The 23,719-nt window shown below is 42.1% G+C and overlaps 1 protein-coding gene across 1 annotated transcript in view; it reads left to right on the top strand.

Moving 5' to 3' along the window:
* The window catches only part of ALK (ALK receptor tyrosine kinase), a 576,734-nt gene that overhangs the window by 329,795 nt on the left and 223,220 nt on the right, over positions 1-23,719 (top strand). Inside the window, exon 5 of the mRNA XM_045010420.1 lies at positions 13,802-13,929. Within this exon, the coding sequence (XP_044866355.1) occupies positions 13,802-13,929 (128 nt within the window). The remainder of the gene's footprint in view (positions 1-13,801; positions 13,930-23,719) is intronic.

The raw sequence follows: 23,719 nt of genomic DNA, 5'->3' as shown, positions 1-23,719 counted from the left end.
TGTTGTTTTAAAATTGTCATCCAAACAACCTTCAATTTCAGCTGCAATATTAACCTGAAGAAATGAGCCTCTTAGTTCAGACATCTTTATATCTGACTTTCATTGGCCAATAAATGGCACTTTCACATCTTGGGAGTCTGCTTTCAGGGCATAGTACTATTAGGGGTTATAGTGTTTACTCTGAAAACAGTGTGCAGAGCAAGTATCGACTAAAAAATATGGGACCAAACCAAAACCCCAGATCCAAGCACTGTCAGACTCAGGGGACAGACAGATCTCAGATTTGTGGGTTGGACACGTCTCAAATATTTGGCCCAAATGTTCAAAAGTGGCCACTGATTTTGACTGCCTTCTGTTTTTTGGATATGCAACTTGAGGTTCCTTGAGACTGCATTTTAGAAGCATCCAGAATTCCAAATTAAGTCAACACAACCGGAACAGTGCCTTGAACAATCAAACTCACCATATTAAGCACTCAAAAATTGAGGCACTAAAAACCAATAGCCATTTTTCAATTTGGGCCTAAAATATTTAGTCTTGTCATCACAAATATTCTCACTGCCAGTTACAAGAACATTTATCTCCCGTGAAGAATGGATGCTACAGAGCCTCGTGTGCGTGCGCACTCGCTCTCTCTCTCTGAATTTAATTTGGACTCTGAATCCAAATTTCAGTTTTTCTGGGTGGCTCTGTCTAATCTCCAGTGTGCCAATTGCTATGATGAGTTGGTGTTGACTTCCCTAGCTCTACCTCTTAGAATAAGTCACTGGGACATTTTATACAATTATCTCTCATCTCTTTTTTTTTTCTCCAAAATTTTTTATTCATAGAATATCAGGGTTTGAAGGGACCTCAGGAGGTCATCTAGTCCAACCCCCTGCTCAAAGAAGGACCAATCCCCAACTAAATCATCCCAGCCAGGGCTTTGTCAAGCCGGACCTTAAAAACCTCTAAGGAAGGAGATTCCACCACCTCCCTAGGTAACCCATTCCAGTGCTTCACCACCCTCCTAGTGAAAAAGTTTTTCCTAATATCCAACCTAAACCTCCCTCACTGCAACTTGAGACCATTACTCCTTGTTCTGTCATCTGCTACCACTGAGAACAGTCTAGATCCATCCTCTTTGGAACCCCCTTTCAGGTAGTTGAAAGCAGCTATCAAATCCCCCTCATTCTTCTCTTCTGCAGATTAAACAATCCCAGATCCCTCAACCTCTCCTCATAATTGAAGTATTGTTCCTATAAAATATGCAATACAAAAAAAAATCTATAACAGGATAGATAACATGGTTTCTACATAAGTAAGAAGATGCACAGCTTTCCAAGCCATCACCCTCACTTCATTCAAAGCCATGCTAAAGACTAAGTTCTGCCCCAAAGCCTGCAAAAACTAAATAAATTCAATTAAAAAAAGAAAACTGTTTGTTCATTACTAAATACACATCCTCCACCCACCATCAGGTCTCTCTTGTTGGTGCTTACCCTCACTTTGCATCATATCTACATTCTAAAGTGTGAGAGACTGTCTAACTTATGGCATCAGACAGTAACGACTTTGTCAAGAGTTCTTTACAGATCTGTACTGGATTTCAATGAGTCATCTGGAGATGAACAACTCTCTGTCCTCTTACGCATTCTCTGGGCCAACCAGTTCTCCGTTTAATTACTGATCCAATTCATTGATATATTGTTCTGAAATCTACATTATTTAACCCACTATCCTCTGCACACTAATGTATCCAAAGAGATATTAAAGTAGGTATGTGCAGTATCTATTCTCTGAAGGAAAACCTTCACTCTCATTCAGCTTTCCAGCATTAAAATATTTTATTATAGTGTTTGGCCCATAAACTGTGAGCTAATGTGGCATTTAAACTCCCCTTTAGCCCCAGTCTGAAATTTCACCTCTGCACTCAGTAATGACAATTTCCTTTTAATTGGTCATCCAGATGCTGCGCGAGTTCAATTATTTCAAAATAGCCCTGCCATTGGTCTTCTCCTCTGGATGTCTGACTCATGTTACTTCATTCTGAAGCCTTGATATTGGCTTTTGGTCCATGTCTGTAATGCAAGCAAGATTGTTTTTGACATCAATGGAAATAAGACTCTGTTAGATTCTTGAACAGTGTGTGATCTCCTTTAGTAGTAGGGGACACTCTGTAATATACCCTGCAATATGTATTCAAACTAACTGCTAATGAGGGAAAAATGGCTTGTATGGGAACATAGTCCCATTTCCTTGTTCTGTCTAGGAAGATAGGGAAGGCTGTTTCTGCTCATACTTTGCATAACCTTGGTTCTAAATTATTCTTTGTAGAGGAACATAGGAATTTATAGACTGGATAAGGCCAGTAGCCCATCTAGTCCAGGGTCCTGCTAGTGGCTAATGTATGATGAGTCAGAAGAAAATGTAACCCCTGCCAAAAATGCTCCTAGAAAATTGTGCAATGCTGTCCATTAGTTTGAGGGGATGGATTTTTTTTTCTGATACCACAAAGGCAATTAAATTATTCCCTGAAGCATGAAATGTAATTACCCTTATCTAAAGCATCATGGTTAAGGGTCTTAAGCATAGGACTAGGAATTGTGAATTCCTGAATACCAATCTCAGCTTTGCCATCAACCTTTCTATGCCTCAATTTCCCCACGTAAATTGAGGATAATAGTCGCTTACCTCCATAGAGAAGTTGTCAGGAATCATTGGCTGATGGCTGTACAGTGCTCTGAAGATGTAAGAGGTTATATAAATGCTAAATGTGGCTATAGTAGTCTTGGATTATATACCACCAACAATTTGTTGCAATCTGTTTACAGAATTTAATTTAATCTCTGTGTTTCATTAAAGTAAATATAATCAGGCTTATGTGTAAATGGGAGGAAGAGTGCAAGAGGAGGTGGAGCTGAAGAGCCCGCATGCATTAGATAAACACACTAAAATCTCATGAATTTGAAAAAATATATATATTTTCTTTTAACCAAGGAAGGAGGCAATCACACTTGGCCAACAAAATACATTTGCTAGACATGCAATACATTTGCTAGTACAGCACAATATTGAATTTTGTATGAACTGGAATGCTCAGAGACAAAGACCTTGTAAGGGAGTCTTAAAGTATTCCTCAAGGACATTTTTTTAGAAATACCTGCCCTTTAGTGAAATTTTTCTTGAAAATCTGTTTGTTCCTCATCCGAACAACCACTATTATCTTCATCCGTATCCCTCTGACCTCTCATTCTCTCCCTGATTTGTCTTTTCCTGTTGTTCTCATCTTAACTCCAGATCTGATTCACCTCCCATTGAAGTCAATTAAAATATTGGGAGTTAAGCTCTGAGGCTCTATTTCTTTAGTTACTCATGTGATTAAGTATCTGCAGTACTGAGGTCATAGTTTGTAAGCTCTCCAGAGCAAGTAGACTGTTTTGTAGAGTTCCAGGTGCTGTGTAGGTAATTTAATAAAAAATAATTAGTGTAATCTCTCTGGCGGGGATTCTTCATCAGCCTCTCAAGAAAGGGGTAAACTCCAGGTCTTATGAAAAAAGCCCTATAGAATTTAATAGACAAGGATATTTCTCCTACAGGTGAACTTTGTTTGTTTTGTGTCATCATATAGAATTTACAAGAAAATTCTATATCTACTATATAATCATGTGGGATGGTTCACAAACCCTGTGGAAGAGATGCCATTCTCTATTAAATTCTCTGGGCTTAATTATGAGTCCTCCTCCTTATACCCCAGCCCTGCATGGCTAAGGATCTCTTGTGAGGGCTCCCCACAACATCAGAGCATACAGGGGAAGGACAGCAGCTACTGCCAGGCTGCTGAACCCCCTTTCCTTGCATGTACGTGACTAGAGGCAATAGCCTGATGTGACTGCCCCAAAGGGATGGCTCAGATTTTCCTCTCTGGCACAAGCAAGGAAATATTAGATTGCAACTCAGTCATGCCCAGTTTCTAGGGCAAGGGAGCTATGCACTGCTCCTGGTTTACAATCCAGGCCTAAAGATTATAGAGTAATTTCTGTAGGGCCCTATTATATTTCTGAAGAACCCTAGTAGTTTAATCTCTATTAAAATAATATAGGACTTCTCCTTGAAGGAACAAAAGCCAGGATATCACTGCAGCCATCCCTTCAGTTTTGTGGCAGAATTTTCAAAGGTCTCCTAGAAGGTTCCAAGAACCCCTTCCAGCACATCCCTTAGCAAAAAGTCCTGTAGAATTTAATAGAGCTAATAATAGATTCCTATGGAAATTAATGGTCTGAACCAATGCCTGTTACAGTCAGTGGGAATCTTTGCATTGACTTCTATGGGCTTTGGATCAGGGCCTAAGCAGAGCTCTATAGATAGTTTTTAGAATACTATCTAAAAGACAGCAGGATTCCTGCTATAGAATCCTATAAGATGGCTTAAATTCTCTACAAAATGTTATCAATTGCTATTAAATCCTATATTAAACTGGTATCACTATCCATTATGACTTTTTTTAATGTAGAAGTTTGATGGAACAGGGACTAGTGAGACAAGTAGTTTTAACTGAAACATAGTGAAATAAATGCCCATTTTCCTCCTTTCCTTATCCAGGTGTTCTCCAAGTGGAAGAGTTTGATACACAATTTCTGATTTGCGCAGGGGGGGGAGTCCTTCTGTGTTAATGCTGCATCCGTAGGCAGCAACATATTACTAACTGCCTCTTTAGAAAATAGCTGTTTTCCGAAAACAGCTAACCAGTGCCCAGGTTCTTGTATTTTAAGTAGTTTTAAGATCAATTCATTGAAATAAATGTAATGTGGATCACTTAAAATAATCTCAGGGCAATGCAGGGTAACATTAGCATACAGTTTGAGTTAATGGGGAAAAAAAGTCTACAGAATTTTCTGTGGTTCATTCATATTATTTTCCCTTTCCTGGAATTTTGAGAGGAATCACGGCTGCAGCCCAAATAGATCTAATTTGTTCACACCTAATGCAGTATCTGTTGGTAGGCACAGATTGACTTGAGTCTGGAGGATTATTGACTGCTATAAACCACTTTTAATCATGGAACCATGTGTTGGAAGGGCATAGTTCATCTCTTTCCCAAATTCCTCTAGTAGAAGGAGGGAAGAAAAATCTCTTTAGTAATCCTGGTGAGAATTTTGTCTTTTTAATCCTCTCCTTAACAAGGTATCATTTTTAAGGAGCAAGTTTTAACTTTTTCAAAGTACCTTAATGATGCTGGATGTGTGTTTTGATTTGAAATACTCTAACCGCAGCTATTGTTGTTGCATTTAATTGTATACAGGGCCGGCTCCAGCTTTTTTGCTGCCCCAAGCGGCTAAGGAGAGAAAAAAAAAAAGATAAAGCAGCACTTCGGCAGCTCTACCACGCTGCTTCATTTTTCGGCGGCAATTCGGCGCCGGGTCCTTCGCTCCAAGAGGGACTGGAACCCGCCGCTGAATTGCTGCTGAAGATCTGGACGTGCCGCCCCTTTCTATAGGCCGCCCCAAGCACCTGCTTCCTTCGCTGGTGCCTGGAGCCGGCCCTGATTGTATAGCTCTCAAAAGTGTGCAGAACACTTTAACAAAAAAGAACAAAAAAAGAAAAAGAAATGAGTGAAGTCCCTGTCCTGAAAATTTTAGGTTCTATTAACAGGCATGACATAATAGGCTAAAAAACAAGAGTGAGGGTTGAGGTAAGGAAGGACACAGGTTTCAGAAATAAGATTCCGCTGATACTCAGTTTAACTGTGGAGATTTTTAATTTTTTTTTTAAATTGTTTATTCTGTGGTCAAAGTAGAAGAGGTGAGCCATAAGCGGAGATCTGAGGCCCTGATTCAGGGAGGCACTTAAGCATTTAAGCACATGCTTAAGTGCTTTCCTCAATAGGGATGCTAGCCTGGATAATGAGAAAGTTGTGACTTTCCAGACCCGAACTGGGAGGGCATTCTAGGTGAAATGCATCCACTTCAAACGGCCTGTACAAGGACCGTGCAACACTTATACCCTCAAAAAAGGGGTATAAGTAGTGACATGGGCCATGTGCTGGCTTTCAGAGCAAGAGTGAATTTCACCCTTCATGCACAGAAGTCTTGGGAAGAGTCACAGAAGTGATTGTGTGAGAAGAGTAGATATATGAGGGATTGAGGATAAAATCATTGATACAGTTAAGTATCTTATTACACCTCCACACTGAGGGACAAATATCCCAACGAACCAGTGTGTGCACATACATATGGGGCAGGGATTATCAAAATCCTCTAAGTATGCAGTCAGACTGGCATATGTAGGGCATGCATTTTTCAGTTTGAGACTTCATTTCTGTCTCTAGCTGATCATTTTTTCAGAACACTCTGCTTCCCAGAAAGTATCATGACTGCTTGCACTCAAACGGCTTGAAGCTCATGTTATTCAGAGAAGCATGCAAAATTACATTTAATGCACTAGTGTTTTGGTCAGTATTAATTGATAATGCACCTCCCCAAATTAAATACTTTGTGAACAACTGTAGGGGGTCTAAAATTATAAATATCTCCCAAAAGTCAAGTTTTTAACCCCCCCCCCCAACTTGTACTGTGTCCACTGAAACTGATACTTTGTATAAGCAAAACTAGTGCTTGGGAGCTAAAAAAGAGCTGGATTGTAACTGTGAGGTTTGGGGAGAGCTGGGATTGTGGGAATGTTTAGGATAGTTTTCGGGGGGGTGACCATAAAGACTTAATCCTGTGGTTGGTGCTGTGCAACCAATGCCATTAAAGTGCCAAGCATTCTATTCCCAGGACTGTTCTCTTCTTTCTAAAGAGTGTAGAGGAGGCAACATGTTTGGCCCATGTTGGGGACTGAGGTTCTCTTTTAGTCCTGCAATGGTCCTTCTGACTATGGAAGACTGGCACTAATGAACTCCGAGAGTCCAGTTCAGCCCTTCTGCAAGCACTTGCTCCTCTCAAACTGTGACATGGGCCCTGGTGCCAGAGTTTGGATCTGGGTCTGAAGTTTTCCAAAGTTTGAGAATATTTGGATCAAGGGTTTTGCTTTACTCAAATTCTTGGGCGAAGTCAGAAAATCATAACATTTTTAATCTGCATGTTGAGCTGTTGTTTATATTCTAAATATTAGGACCATTGAAACAAATTCATCCCTGGTGTAATTCTAGTGACTCTACTGGAATTACAACAGTGTTGAATTTGGCCCACTGTGTATCAGGAGATAGCAGTCATTGCTCAATGTCAGTCCTGCTTGGCCATCTCTGAGCAACAATGTTCAGAGCCCAAGCCTGGACGAGGACTTGGGATTGTTCCCAATGCAATAGCGGAACAGGGAAAGGGAGCCACCGTCCTGTGAACAGTACCATCATTCAGATTAGAAGACATTAAATTGTGGTCTCTTCTGCTGTTTGATAGGTGTCCAGGTAGACACTACAGATCTCAAAGGATAAAGATTAGGGAGATACTCCTGGTGTCCTCTCTTGATAAGAGGTTTTAATACTCATTGCTGCATGTGAGTTATTGCTGTGTGCCCAGCAACTGAGCCATTTTTCCATACAGCCATTGACATGCCAGTATTTAATTCATTGTTTTGTAAAGCATTTTGGAGGATACCCTTCAAATAAAAGGTGTTATGTGAATCTGAATCTTGTTTTACTGTATCCTGTTTGTAGGAACAGAGAGGGTTACATGTCCAACAGTTATTGAGCATGACTCTACATTGGAGATTTCCCCTCTTCTTGCCTAAATAATAGTTTAAGCCCCTTACTGCTACCTTGATAAAATGATTTCTAAAGTGTAGGCTGCTGTAATAGTGTGATGGAAATACAAATAGTTAACCTACCAGCAGATATAATTTACCCTAGGGCATATCCTACTACAGGTCAAGGGTGGGGGTGAAGGTTGTTTGTTGGGGGGGGGGTTAGATTTTTAGAGGGAATGTAGTGCTGTAAAAACGTACATGTGTGATAGATCTAGAGCATGATGGCTGGTCTGTATTTATAGAACAACTACACTGTGTACCGTCAATCTTCTCCCATTCTGATCCACCAATCTTCCTTTATAACGATACACTTCTAGGCATGAGGATAGCTTATCTCCATTGGGTCATTCACTCCTTGTTTGATGTCCCTGATAAATCTGCCAGTTACTGTCATATTTATAGTGTTTTTTGTGATGTGCCCACCTCTCTACTAGGAAGTGGACTGAGAATTACCCATTTTTTTCACATAGATTACTTGAACCTAAAAAAATCCATTTCTAGGAAGTTGCATTACAAACTCTGAAGAAGTGTCCCCTGTCTTGAATTCCAGTGACATAAAATACCTGCTTGGCCACAGCTCTGAAAGTTAATAAAGTTTCAGTGGTAAACTATGAGAGACCTGAGAATTTCAAACTGAAGTTATTGCACCAGTAACTCAGAAAAGCAATTCCTAAAACTCTTGACACATTTATCCAGAGGGTTAGCGGTAGCACAGAAATGGAAATCATTGTTGAAGGCCACTGTATACTTGGAATTAAAATCCATCAGTCTTTTGAAACGGTGAGGAATGTTTTTCATGATATACAGATGTTCCTGCATTTTTTCAGAGTAAATTATGTCCAATGCTGGTTTACCCTGCTCATAGATAAATTAGTTACCTTTTAGAGATTAAAGGGACACTGGTGAGATGGCTTTAGTCTGCATGTTTTTTTTGTTTTTTTAAAGGGATGGGTGGGAAAAGAGAGGTGGTTTAAAGAACAGCATATGAATAAAAATGCTTCCATGATTTGATATGATTTTCTTTAATTTCAGTGAACATAGGATTTATTTTGCAGGGAATGGTAGGAGGAAGGATAAAGTGTATATAGCCTTTATTGATTTAAAAGCTGCCTTTGACTCTTTTGATTGTCACTCCTTTGGCTGTGCCTGTAAAGTTACTGGTGTACGTAGAAAGCTCCTCAGTCTTCTTGTAGAAATGCATTGCTAAAGTGAGAGCTGTGACTGCTTAGGTAATAGGATGTCCAGTTGGTTTGAGCACAGTAGTGGCATCTGTTCAATGTGCGTGGCTGCCCCCAAATGATCTGTTCAACCCCATTATTGACCAAATGATGGAAGCCATCACTAGCTGCATACCCGGGTGATACTGCATGACTTCTACATAATAGACCTGGAATATGAGAATGACAGGGCTATATTCGCATCCTCATGAACTAATCTCATCAATGCCCATAATTTAGATATGGAAGAAGCAAGTAAGCTTGGTCGTCAAGTGACCTGGAAGAAGACCAAACTGATGAAGGTGGCTGATGGACCTCTACTCCTACCCATCATAATCGATGGAGAAGAAGTTGAATTCATCAGTTCATTTGAAGATCTTGTCTCTGTTTACACCAAGAAGGGAAGTTGCCTTGCTGACATGAAACATCAAATCAACAAGGCTATGGGTGTTATGCACGCTTTTGGGAGTCTGTGTAATGTCAACACCACATATCAACTCAGACTAAGATGTGTATCTATCAAGCAGCAGTGGCTTTTGTCCTTTTGGATGGCTCTGGGCCTCCATAGGGATGCAAATACACCAGCTGGGCACTTTCAACATGCAGCAGTAATGATGTATTGAAGGCATATGATGGCTTCATCACATAAATGAGGAGGTCAGGCATCAGACCAACCAGCCTCCAGCTTCTCCCAAAGCAACAGTGTTGGCTCAGGTAGCTTGGCCATCTGCTTCATATGTTGGGGTCCATACAAGTTCTCCAGCTTTATGTTTGAGCCAACAAAAGCTTGATGGAGAAAACTTGCACACAGCCTTGCATATGGTGGAGGGATGTTGTGGCTTCCAACTTTGCCCCCCTCAGCCTTAATATAGAGCAGGATGCAATGCTGGCAGGAGACTGGGCTCTCTGGAAATGGGTGATCCGAAGTGTGTACTCTACATTCCAGAAGCAGGGGACTAAATGAAGATTAGTTTGATGTAAATGTCACCACAGGCGCCAACTTTCCATAGCGCTGGTGAGTGCTCGCACCCTGCTGGCCCCGCCCTGACTCCGCTCCCTTCCTGCCCCTATTGGACCCCTCCCCAAATCCTCACCCTGGATCCACCTCTTCCCCGAGTGCACCGCGTTCCTCCTCCTCCTCCCAACAAAATAACATTTTCTTATTTAAAAAAAATCAGAGTTCAATAATCTAAAGTGGTGTTAGTAGGTAGATGGGTAAAGAATTTAAGATATTCTAGCAGACCCAAGACCTCCTAAGAACTTCGCAGTTATCGTTGTGCAGCGTTTCATGGCCATTAGTGACAGTGGGGGATAGAACGTGTGTCTTCTTGCTCCAAAAGCACTGGCTATAACTATTGGAACTAAAGGAGAATTTATTTTAGTTAATAACAATGTAGGACCTGTGAGACACAGTTAATCAGTTCTGATTCTACATAGCGTGGGGCAGTGGTGCACACATGTATTATTATGAGTTCATTAAAATAAATACTGTGACAGAGAGAGAGATGATTTTATTTCCTTTTTGGGATGCTGTTAAGCAGGTAATGTCTCTTGAGAAGTACATCAAAATTTGGGCAAGTTCTTATCTGATTGCAGAATCCATGTAAATTGTGAAGTTTCTTTTCTCAAAAACATCTGCTCCAATGCTCTTTTTACTAAAGATAGATAAATTCCTGTGTCCAGCCCACTTGACAACACCATAATAACAAACTGACATGAAATGGAGCAATTAGGGATCTTGATAAGGAAACTTCTGTTTCAAGAGTCAGTTATAAAAGAGCAACTGCTTCTAAACTTTCTTGCCACTGACCCCATTAAGTTAATCTGAAATAGTTATAATGTTCCTCAAAAATGCCTAATATTGCTGTTTCAAAGTGTCCTAAGGAAGCACAATATGTTTTTGTTCTGTTTTAAACAATTGCAGCTGCAGTGTATTGAGAATTTTCTAACAGGCCTTATGGAACACCTGTTCTGTTTGTTCCCAGATAACCAATTACAATAAGCTTAAAAGGAAATCTCATATGCTTTTATCCATTTTTTGTTTTGGTATCCTGGAAGAATCTATGAAAGGAAATTTAAAGAACAGGGGAAAGGCCTATACAACAGGGCTACAGAGTTCCTCATCTGTATTAATGGTTTGAATATGGTCAAATGGGTAGTGACCAAAAGTTACCATCATCCAGGGTACTGAACCAACTCACGTGAAATCATAGAATCTCAGGGTTGGAAGGGACCTCAGGAGGTCATCTAGTCCAACCCCCTGCTCAAAGCAGGACCAAACCCAACTAAATCATCCCAGCCAGGGCTTTGTCAAGCCTGACCTTAAAAACCTCTAAGGAAGGAGATTCCACCACCTCCCTAGGTAACCCATTCCAGTGCTTCACCACCCTACTAGTGAAAAAGTTTTTCCTAATGTCCAACCTAAACCTCCCCCTCTGCAACTTGAGACCATTACTCCTTGTTCTGTCATCATCTACCACTGAGAACAGTCTAGATCCATCCTCTTTGGAACCCCCTTTCAGGTAGTTGAAAGCAGCTATCAAATCCCCCCTCATTCTTCTCTTCTGCAGGCTAAACAATCTCAGTTCCCTCAGCCTCTCCTCGTAAGTCATGTGCTCCAGCCCCCTAATCATTTTTGTTGCCCTCCGCTGGACTCTCTCCAATTTATCCACATCCTTCTTGTAGTGTGGGGCCCAAAACTGGACACAGTACTCCAAATGAGGCCTCACCAGTGCTGAGTAGAGGGAATGATCACATCCCTCGATCTGCTGGAAATGCCCCTACTTATACAACCCAAAATGCCATTAGCCTTCTTGGGCACACTGTTGACTCATATTCAGCTTTTCGTCCACTGTAACCCCTAGGTCCCTTTCTGCAGAACTGCTGCCCAGCCATTCGGTCCCTAGTCTGTAGCAGTGCATGGGATTCTTCCGTCCTAAATGCAGAACTCTGCACTTGTCCTTGTTGAACCTCATCATATTTCTTTTGGCCCAATCCTCTAATTTGTCTAGGTCCCTCTGTATCCTAGCCCTACCCTCCAGCGTATCAACCACTCCTCCCAATTTAGTGTCATCTGCAAACTTGCTAAGGGTGCAGTCCACACCATCCTCCAGATCGTTAATGAAGATATTGAGCAGGGTCGGGGGCCACTCTGTGCAGCTCCCAAAAGCAGCAGTATGTCCCCCCTCCAGCTCCTACGTGTAGGAGCAGCCATGGGGCTCCACTCTGTACGTTGCCCCTGCTCCGAGTGCTGCCCCCCCCCCAGCTCCCATTGGCCAGGAACCGCAGCCAATGGGAACTGCAGGAGCGGCAACTGTGGATGGGGCAGAGTGCAACAGAGCTGTCTGTCCATGCCTCCATGTAGGAGCCTGAGGGGGGACATGCTGCTGCTGTTACTAGGAGCCACTTGAGGTAAGCGTCACCCGGAGCCTGCACCCCTGAGCCAGCCCCACCCACCCCCGCAACCCCCCTCCTCCTCCCACCCTTCGAATTCCTCGGTCCCAGCCCAGAGCACCATCCTATACTCCAAATCTCTCATCCCCACCCCAGAGCCCGCAACCCCAGCCGGAGCCCTCACCCTCCTGCCCTTGTCCGGCGCTCCCTCCCACACCCTGAACTCCTCATTTCTGTCCCTACCCTGGAGCCCTCATCCCCAGCCAGAGCCCTCACCCCCTCCTGCACCCCAACCCCAATGTTGTGAGCATTCATGGCCCACTATACAATTTCCAGATGTGGTCCTCAGGCCAAAAAGTTTGCCCACCCCTGCTCTACACAGTGACCAAGGGTGGAATGAGCCACAGAGAGTGAATTGTCCATTCGTGCCCTTTTGTTCCTAAATATAAATCTGTATTCCCTGTAGGTCAGGATTGTGGCATGTTTGAGGGGAGGAAGGAGACTCACATTTTTACGGCTTGTGTTTATACCTGTCCTGTAGACATGCAATGTCAGGGCCAAATATAGGGGTGATGTGCTAAGATGCTGAAAGTTGCATGTTAAGGAAGTGCCACGGTATCTAAGTAGGTGTAACTTTGATGCTGAGTAGCTGGGAAAGTGGAGTGCAGCAGCAAAAACAACAAGTCGGAGGGTGAGAGGTATGCATGTAAGGGGTTGGTCTTTAATTTTCTTCCGTGAATACATTATGCCAGGATAGACTCAGACTCCGCTGTTCCCACTTACACTTGCTTAGCAACGTGTAACTTACGTTGCCTTACACATCATTTCTGAATTTGGCCCCTAGTCTCCAGGGCCATAGTCAAGTTAAAAGAAACAAAAGTACAAACTAAGGGAACAGTACAGACAGGGAAATGGGCCATTTTAATTTTAAAACTCATACGCGTTTGGAGTTCCAACCAGCCACATGGAAGCAAAATGCATTACATCAAACAGATATAAAGTCTGGGAAATACAGCTATTCAGCAACCCCCTGAGGATAACTTATTGCCTAAATCTGTATAACAGACGGTGGTGGTGGAAGGCAGGAAGGAGTGGTATCTAGAGAAGGCGTGCATGTGTGTGACAGATTTCACAGTTCACTTTGCAAAGGAAGTTGGGCTCCTTTTAAACAGCTGCAAGACATCTGCAAGAGATCTCAGAGCTGAGAAGTGTGGCAGATGAGAGAGAGAACCCATCATTAGCTAATGTTATTCATTTGTCATGACATCTCCCCTCTTTGGAAAATAAATTCTTAGAGGTTTATTTTTGCAGTCTAAGGAAGCAAAGGCCACTGGTGGGGCATCATAGGGGGACAGTATGATAAGCCATGGGTCGAGCTGCTATGTTTGGACATGTGTGCCTTGTAAAATAGCCTCCTTTCTTACCACTCTTGTCCTGTGTTGTTTCCTTTTGCTTTGTGACGAGACCAGATGGGTGCTTCTGCAGAAGAGAGTTGGACACCTTAAGAAACCTTTTCGGATCTCACTGGAATATGTTGCTAGTGGGAACAGGAGTGTAGCTGCCATGGACTCCTTTGCAATGAAGAACTGCAGTTCAGGTAATGTAGAGTATTCCATTCTTTCTAACTCATTGTGTCTTGCTACTATTTTAAGCAAAAAGGTTTTTGTCAATTATACAATCTTCTTCATATAGTAGAAAGTTCTACTTTAGCTAACTTAAGCATTCAATGCAGTACATGACATTTTAGTTTTCTGGAAAGTTTAATGATAGCACTTCCATTAAATACAGGTTGTATCATTAATTCAAGCACTTCACTTCAGTGTTTCACCCCAGAGGTGGCCACATTTCAATTTAGCTCTATGTATACAATTTGTGAATCATGTTGGAATCCTCAGGCATTATATGTAAATGCAGAGTATTATTAGTGGTAGTACTTAGCCTATTGGTTTTTGTGGATTTTATTAAAATATGTCTAGAAAATATGTATTAGGAAAATTGGTGAAAGTTGATTTAAAGTTGTTCCTTTTTCAAACTCTCTAGGACAAAGAAATCTATTGAAGCCTATACATAATTTTGATCATTATTTGTATTGCCATGCCCAAAAGCGCAGTTATGATTAGAGCCTTGTTGTGTTAGCACAGTACAAACACACAGTAATTACTATTAGTTCCAGGCAGAGAGAACATGTGGTGCTGAACATGCAAGGTACATCCAGCTGTGCTGCTGAATGTGTCGTGCTGTACATACTTGCCATCCCAATGAAGATAATGGACAACTGCAGCACAGCTGGTTCAAGTAGAGGACTGTTGTCATCAGTGTGAAGGTTAAAAAGAATGTGTTTTTAGGCACCGAAGAAAAAATAAGAGGGGGCTGATGCTCATTCAGACACCTAGCTGCTTCAATAATTTGTTTCAACAAGAAATGCTACCCCATGATTTCATGACATGAAGGTAAACTATGGCCATGTACTTAACACAATTAATATTAACAACAAGGGAGAAGAAACACAAGCCAAAATAAGGAAAGAATAGGTTCAAAAATATTTAGATATGGTAGATGTATTGAAGGGCTTGATGAAATTCACCCTAGGGTACTTTAGGAACTAGCTAAAGCAATCTTAGACCCATTAGTGCAGGGGTCCCCAACCTTTTTAGGTCCAGGGACTGGTTTCGTTTGCCGGACCCTCCGCAGGCGTGCCTGCGGGAGGTCCAGCTGAGCCGCGGGACGAGCGCTCCCTCCGCAGTCGTGCCTGCGGGAGGTCCGCTGCTCTCGGGGCTCAGCTGGAGCTTCCGCAGGCACGCCTGCGGGAGGTCCACCGGCTCCAGTGGAGCTTCCGCAGGCGTGCCTGCGGAAGCTCCAGCTGAGCCCCGGGAGCAGCGGACCTCCCGCAGGCACGACTGTGGAGGGAGCGCTCGTCCCGCGGCTCAGCTGGACCTCCCGCAGGCATGCCTGCGGAAGCTCCACTGGGTCGGTTCGCGGCCCGGTTTCTAAGAGGCCGCGGACCAGTACTGGGCCGCGGACCGGGGGTTGGGGACCCCTGCATTAGTGGACATCTTTTGAAAACTCCTTGATGATGGTGAAACTGGAGAAGGGCAAACATAGTACCTATCTTTAAAAAAGGGAAATAATGGTGACCTGGGGAATTATAGACCAGCTGTCTAACTTCAATATATGGAAAGATACTGGAACAAATTATTAAACAATCAGTTTGTAAGCAGCTAGAGGATAATAGGGTTGTTAGTAATAGCCAACATGGATTTGTCAAGTATAAATTATTCCAAACCAACCTAATTTCCCCCTTTGACAGGTTTACTAGCCTAGTGGATGGGGGAAGCTGTAAATGTGATGTATCTTAATTTTAATAATGCTTTAGACACAGTCCCCCATGACATTCCCATAAGCGAACTAGAGAAATATGGTTTAGATTAAATTACTATAAGATTGGTGCAAAACTGGTTGAAAGACTGTGCTCCAAGAGTCGTAATCAATAGTTCACTCTCAAACTGGGAGCATGAACCTAGTGAAGTCCTGCAAGGCTCAGTCCTGGCTCTGATACTATTCAATATTTTTATTAATGATTTCAGTAATAGAGTGGAGAATATACTTCTAAAATGTATGGATAATGCCAAGCTGGGAGGGGTTGAAAGCACTTGGAGGCCATGTTTAGAATTCAAAATGAGCTTGGTCTGAAATAAACAAGATGAAATTCAACAAAGACAAGTGCAAAGTATTACCCTTAAGAAGGAAAAATCAAATGCCAAACTACAAAATTGGGAATAACTGGCTAGGCAGTAGTACTGCAGAAGAGGATCTGGGGGTTATAGTGGATCACAAATTGAATATGAATATCAGTCAACAATGTGATGCAGCTACAAAAAATGCTAGTATCATTCTGGGATATTGTGACCGCCCCAGAATACAAACTGGACTTCTGAACCATGGTGTCCTCTGAGTTCTCCAGACCAGGGTGTCTCTCACATTGCTTTGCGAATGGAAAAGCAGCCTCCCCAGGCTTTGCTCCCACACAGCCATCAGCATGTAAAGGCACACACAAGGTTACATTAATGCTTTCTCAGCCAATCATGAACAGATACACGGCAACACATGCATATCCCTCAGCCCTAGCCTTGCACACCAGAAATGTGCTGCTTACACTGCTCAAGACCCCCTTGGACAGGGCAAGCCCTCATAAGTCTGTCATTTTATCAAAGAAAATGAATATGCCCCAGCCCTTTTTAAACTGAGCAGAGATTCCCCAATCACTTCAATCAAAAGACACTGGTTTAGATAAAAGAATAAAACAAGTTTATTAACTAAAGCAAGATCGCTAGATTTTAAGTGTGGATAAGTGATGCAGCTATAAAAAGTCAGAATTGGTTACAAAAGAAATAAAAGATAACTACACAGTCTTATTCCTAAACCTTTACCAAACTAAGAAAAAAATTTAGCGAACAGCTTTTTTCACTACTTTGAATGTTGCAAGCAGTTCATGGTTGTTAGTACACAGGCTGGATTGGCTTCCCTGGATGGAACCAATCTCCCCAGTTCAAAGTCTTTCAAGCATTCTTGTTGCCATAGAGATGGGGGAAGTGGCCAGTGGCCTTTGTTTCCCCTTTTTATATCTTGACATTTTTTTACTGGAAAAGTCCTTGCTGGGTTATGTGGTCGGGCAGTTCTATAGCATACATGACCTGCCAGCTGTCCTTCAGGTGAACTGTACTTTTCTTGTTTACAACTCCCCTGCTGATGAATGACCGGTTAAGCAGACAATGCTCTTAGCACCTGGCTGCGTGTTGGCCACCCCTTTGTTGTCTCTGAAGAGCTAAACTGTGGGTGTCCCCAGAATTATAACATGCTCCAGTTACAAACATATAGAAAAATCTAATATCACCATATACAATGTTGATACACATATTTTAACAGGAAAATGATGGTCAACTGATACCTCAGAAGGCATATTTTGTACAAGGTCTATCATAATTTTGTAAAAGTGGTGACCATAGTAATGTAAAAGCAGCAAAGAGTCCTGTGGCACCTTATAGACTAACAGACGTATTAGAGCGTGAGCATGCATGCATCCGACGAAGTGGGTATTCACCCACGAAAGCTCATGCTCCAATACGTCTGTTAGTCTATAAGGTGCCACAGGACACTCTGCTGCTTTTACAGATCCAGACTAACACGGCTACCCCTCTGATACTTGACATAGTAATGTAGACTGTCACAGGTATATTAACAGGAGTGATGTATGCAAGACATGGGAGGTAATTGTTCCACTGTACTCAACACTAGTGAGGCCTCAGCTGTAATACTGTGTCCAGCTCAGGGCACCATACTTTGGGAAAGATGTAGATGAACTGGAGAGCAACAAAATGATAAAAGGTTTACAAAACCTGTCCTATGAGGAAGGGCATATTTAGTCGTGAGAAAAGAAGTCTGAGGGGGACCAAATAAGTCTTCAAATACAGAAAGGTCTGTCATACAGAGGACAGTGATCAACTGTTCTTCATGTCCACTGATAGTAGGACAAGAAGTAATGGGCTTAATCTGCAGCAAGGGAGATTTAGGTTAGATATTAGGGAAAACTTTCTAATTATAAAGATAGTTGAGCATTGGAATAGACTTCCAAGGGAGGTTGTTGAATCCCCATCACTGGATTTTTGAACAGCCCACATAACATGTTGTGGACCGCATATGCGGCCCACAATTGTAAATAGGTTGAGAACCACTAGAGTAGACGAACACCTGTCAAGGATGGTCAAGGAGGTTTACTTGGTCTTGCCTCAGCATAGGGGGCTAGACTTGATGACTTCTCAAGGTCTCTTCTAGCCCTGTCTGTCTATGATTCTATAATATCCTGCTGGTACCGATTCAGATTATATTTCCATAAGCTCTCCTTTCCTGGAGCCAACAGTCCATGCAACAACTGAAAGGTAGCCTTAGCTGAGCCCTAATCAGGCAATAGAAGGCATTGTGGCCCTCTGAATTATTAATGTCACTGGCAGTGAGCATACAGCATTACCCAAAGCAAACATTTTCAATTGCTTTGAAGAGGGATTGACACCTTTCTTAAGGTGACTGATTTCTACCATTGGGGCTATCAATATATATTGTGAGCCAGAAGGGGAATGAATCTGCAATTATATGTATGGATTTCAAATTGCTGGCTACAACCGTACTCATTAAACATACACTGTGTACTGTATACAGTCCACATGGAATAAGACCACATGTTCTTTTTCAGTAGCTTGTAATTAAGTCTTTCATAGGCAGCATAACATGTGCTACCATATCCTCTTACTAAAGAGAAGACAGCGATGAACAGTAGCGGGTGATGACCTTGGGGTAGGGGAGGGAACAGGAAAAGCAATAAGAAAGGATGAACCTAAATGTACTCTTTCTGCAGCTGTTTGGATCCTAACAGCAGCTTAAGTGCTTAGATGCCATAATAACCAGTGTAGTGTGCTTTATAGATTGAAGTGTTTGGAAAATAACATTCTGAGCAGAAGTATTAACAAGCAATTGTCCAATGACTTAAATGAGTCTCTCTTTCCCTAAAGAATAATTTTTTTAATTGCATATATTTAAACATAAAGGAACAAAAACCATTTTTAGGAAGCAGTACTGAGGAAGATAAAGATCTGGATCTGAATTAGACATAAGGTGAGTTTTGAATGAAGGTAGGGGTTGGGTTTGAGTTTAATGGTAGAGAGATCTCACAAAATCTTGATCCCCAAAATAATTTTCTGATATTTTCAGAAAGATGCTTCTCCTGTGAGGTTTCTGTCATTTTGAATATCAGAAATCTTAACTCATGAGACTAGTGCACTGGGGTCCTTGTCTCTGACTGGGGCTCCTAGGTACTCTGATAATATAAATAATAATTTCTCCAGTCTTGGACAAAAACATCACTAGAACTGAGATTATGGCTGCACCTGAATTGGAAAATATCCCTTCCCATTTGAGAGCCAAATCTTCAGAATTGAAGCTAGGGCCGCCCAGAGGATTCAGGGGGACTGGGGTCTTCCCCCGCCGCCGAATTGCCATCGAAGACCCAGCACTTTGGCGGCAGGTCCTGAGGCGGAAGGACCCCCCCACCGCGGGTCTTCGGGGCACTTCTGTGGCGTGTCCTGGAGCAGAAGGACCCCCCGCCACCGAAGACCCGGAGCAGAAGGACCCCCCGCCACTGAAGACCCGGAGCCGAAGAAGCTCCGAGGGCCCGGGCCCCACAAGAGTTTTCCAGGGCCCCCGGAGCGAGTGAAGGACCCCGCTCCAGGGGCCCTGAAAAACTCTCGTGGGGGCCCCTGCCGGGCCCGGGGCCTGGGGCAAATTGCCCCACTTGCCCCCTCCCTCGCCCCCGGGCGGCCCTGATTGAAGCTGGATCTCTGAAATTTGAAGAGGTTTTGGATTGAACTGTCTGGTTCAGTCCCATCTCTGCAAATTGATGATGTGGCAAGTATTTTTAAAAATAGCTTGTCTACCTCTTGTCCTAGGGATCCTTTTGGTATAGAGAGCTGAAAATAAATAAGATGATAACAGGCAGAAAAAGAATTGAAGAAAAGAGAGAAACAGACCAAATTCTGCTCTGTGTTCCAATGGTAAAAAGATGGTGCAAGCCAAGAGTTACTCCAGCTTTGCACTGGCAGAACAGAGAGCAAGATTTTTACCATTGATGGGGAGAGGCAAGCAATGCAATAGTATGTTGTTTTAATGAGCTTTAGTGCCTTTTAGTACTAGCTGATGCTGAGAACCAGTGACACCTTGTAAAGAAGTTTTCTCAAAACTGGGTTTGTGCCGAGATGCAGAAGGTTTATTTTTCCAAGGGCCGCCCGTGGGTGTGGAGCAAGTGGGGCAATTTGTGCCGGGCCCCACAGGGCCCCCACAAGAATATAGTATTGTATAGTATTGCAATTTTTTTATGGAAGGGCCCCCCGAAATTGCTTTGCCCCAGGCCCCTGAATCCTCTGGGCGGCCCTGTCCTCCAGTGCTAGAAAGCATTAGAAAACCACAAGCATTTGCTCTTAACTGCATTTGAGATCCTTCGAGCCTCAGAATGCAGATGCTTAACTGGCCTTGGTCAAGTCACAATGACAAGGGAGAAGATAAATCTAACAGTTGGGGGCTTTTTAAGTTTGCTATATCATACCATCCAGAAGTGCACATAACAAATCTGACACCATGTCATCTTGTTATTCTAACCCAGTGATTCTCAAATGTTTGTACTGGTGACCCCTTTCACATAGCAAGCCTTTATTTAACACCATTATAAATGCTGAAGGCAAAGTGGAGTTTGGGGTGGAGGCTGACAGCTCGCGACCCCCCATGTAATAACCTCACAACCCCCTGAGGGGTCCCTACCCCCAGTTTAAGAACCCCTGTTCTAACTTGTATTTATTACTACTACCACCACTTCTCTCATGTATCACTTCAGTCCCATTGACTTCAATTCATGAAGAGCTCTGAAGCACATGTTTAAGTCTCATTGACTACAGTGAGATTTAAGCATGTGGCTAAGGTACTCTTCCTGATTACGGATGCTTTCCTGAATCAGAGTGTCAGGTTCTGATCTAAAGCCCATAGAAATTAATGGAAAGACAATGCCCATTGCTTCAGTGGCTTTTGGATCAGGTCCTGAAACTGGTAGCATTCTCCATAATAATGAATGGCTGCCATATCCTGTATTAAATGTGAAACAAATTGTGGTAGTGTGTAGAGCAAAATAAGCAGTCCCCAATCTTAAAAAAGTAACATTTACTATTTAGAACAGTAGATGCCTCCAAAGCATGCATGAACAAATAAATAAAAATTGCTTACCTATTACAATTGCAGAAAAGTAGCAGCTGACATTAACTCTACTATAAGAACTTGTCCATTCTCTGAAAATACAGTGTACTGTAATTGGTATAGCAATATTTTGTAATTAATAGCAATTTCTAGTAATAAAAACAGTTAATTTCCTGAGTAATGTATTGATGTATTAATGGTATTTAATGATTTTCTACTAATATTTTATTGCATTTGTTAAGTAATTAATTTGGTATGTTAAAAACTTAATGAATTTAAAGTACTTAATTGTAAGTAAATGAGAAGACATTTTTCTTAATCAGGGAAACTGAACATTACTAATTATTTTTACTTAAGTATAGAAGGAGATAAAATTCTTATAAAACATGTACAATGTTTAGTGCTGTTCAGTGTCAGATAAAAGTAGTTCCTCAGATATATGATGTGTCTGAAAGGAGGAAACACTTAGCTTTCAGGTTTTCATGCTTAGAAATCAACCTGGAAAAACATATTAATATATTTTTGTTGTTGCAGTGGGGGGAAGAGAGTGTTTCAGTTAACATCTTCAGCAACCCAGCAGTTGCTTTTTCAATTGCAGTTTATGTGCATGAAATATATTTATTACATTCAGAGCTACTAAGTAGCCCCATAGGGATCTCCAGTTAGATTAAATAAAACTTTCTAAAAATTAAGCTGAAAGTTATTAGATATCTAAAAAATCCAGTGTAGAAAACCTTAAGATGAGAGAGCAAGGGGAACAAGCATTTGACCCCAGGGAATGATATTCCTGTGGAAAAAAGGATGGCAAAATAAAGAACTTGGAGAATAATTTTGAAACCCATATGGAAAAACTACAAGCAGCCAGTGAACGGACTTTCCATGCTTCCCCTGATAAGTAATCTGACAGCTGGGTTTCTGAATGAACTGTAATTGGCAAATGAATTTTGCTAGATGTCTAGCACAGAGGGGAGTAACAATAATCTGATAATGGCTGGATCCAATCAGGATTGCGTACAGATCTGAGTGATTAAGTCAATGTATATTCCATGAATATTCACTCAAATAAAAACTGAGTTTGTTTCACTTGTGTTTATGCCCTGTTTGCATTCACTTTCTACAAATTTTCTAGCAAATAAATATGTTGGCAGGGATGTTTGTGGAGTCAGTGAATTGAAGCGAATGACAGTGAGCATTTTGTGTGTCAAAAGTTAATTCTAACTCATAAATGTGAGAGTGCCTATGGAAAAATCTGCTTGTAAGAGTTATCCTTATCCAGTCAGAGAGCTGAAGCAATACTGTGTGACAAATGTGTCTGATCAGAACTTACACTGTGTGAATTGTAAATATTAAAGCCTCACAACAAAATGCTGGCAACAAATCTAGGGGTCAATAATTATTCATAGAAAGTTCTAGTGAATTGTTTTTTAGTAACAATTTCACTTGAGAGTATTATAAGTTGCTTGCAGAAAATTTATGGGAAGAGGCTAAATTAATCAAATTATGTGCAGTGAATAATTTGCTCAACTCTAATTATATGACAGAGAGAGAAGATTCCTGCTTCCAGTGGGAGCAGACATACCCTTTTGGTATGGTCTGGAGATCCATTGCTCAAGGCCCTTCTGACAGGAAAATTGATAACAAACAGAGCAATGAGCACAGACCATATTGTGAACCTGTTATACAAACTGCTGTGTGAAGAAAGGGGGAATCCTGCATCTGAGAACAGCCTCTGTCCATGTATTATTACAGATCCAAAATCAAATTCTACCTTCATATTTACAGCCCTGCAGCTCCACTGAAACCAGAAGGACTGCATGGGTGTGAAGGTGGGAAGAATTTGGCCTTGCCCGGTATCATCCAGTTGCCCTAAATCTTGAAGAAGTGAGAAAGTGGCATCCATTTTGTAATAAGGGATTTACAGAGCAAAGAATTAACTGGATATTCACCCTTACTACGGAGGTACTATCAAGTTAAGAGCTTGACCCAAAGCTTAGTGAAGTCAGTGCAAGTCTTTCTGGGGAGTTCAATGGACTTCTGCGTTTAAAACAGAAATATGGCAGATTGGCTGTTTTTTTTCCTTATAGTGGGCTGAGCTATTCTTATAGTTCTATTGAGTTGGTTCTCCTGTGGATCTAATTTGCCTAAGGCCTGGTCTACACTAGGACTTTAAGTCGAATTTAGCAGCGTTAATTCGAACTAACCGCTCAACCGTCCACACCAGGAAGCCATTTAATTCAAACTAGAGGGCTCTTTAGTTCGAATTTGGTTCTCCACCCCGACAGGTGGAGTAGCGCTAAATTCGACATGGCTAGCTCGAATTAGGCTAGGTGTGGATGCTAATCGAACTTAGTAGCTCCGGGAGCTATCCCACACTGCACCACTCTGTTGACGCTCTGGACAGCAGTCCGAGCTTGGATGCTCTGACCAGCCACACAGGAAACGACCCGGGAAAATTTGAATTCCTTTTCCTGTCTGGGCACTTTGAATCTGACGTCCTGGTTGGACATCGGGGCGAGCTCCGCAGCACCTGCAATGATGCAGAGCTCTCCAGCAGAGGAGTCCGGGCAATCCAAGAATAGAAAGAGGTTCCCAGCATGGACTGA

Source organism: Mauremys mutica, chromosome 3 (genome assembly GCF_020497125.1).
Source record: "Mauremys mutica isolate MM-2020 ecotype Southern chromosome 3, ASM2049712v1, whole genome shotgun sequence".
In the NCBI taxonomy this organism is placed as follows: Eukaryota; Metazoa; Chordata; order Testudines; family Geoemydidae; genus Mauremys; species Mauremys mutica.
The sequence above is the reverse complement of the archived record's forward strand: the minus strand, read 5'-3'. Positions and strand labels throughout refer to the sequence as shown.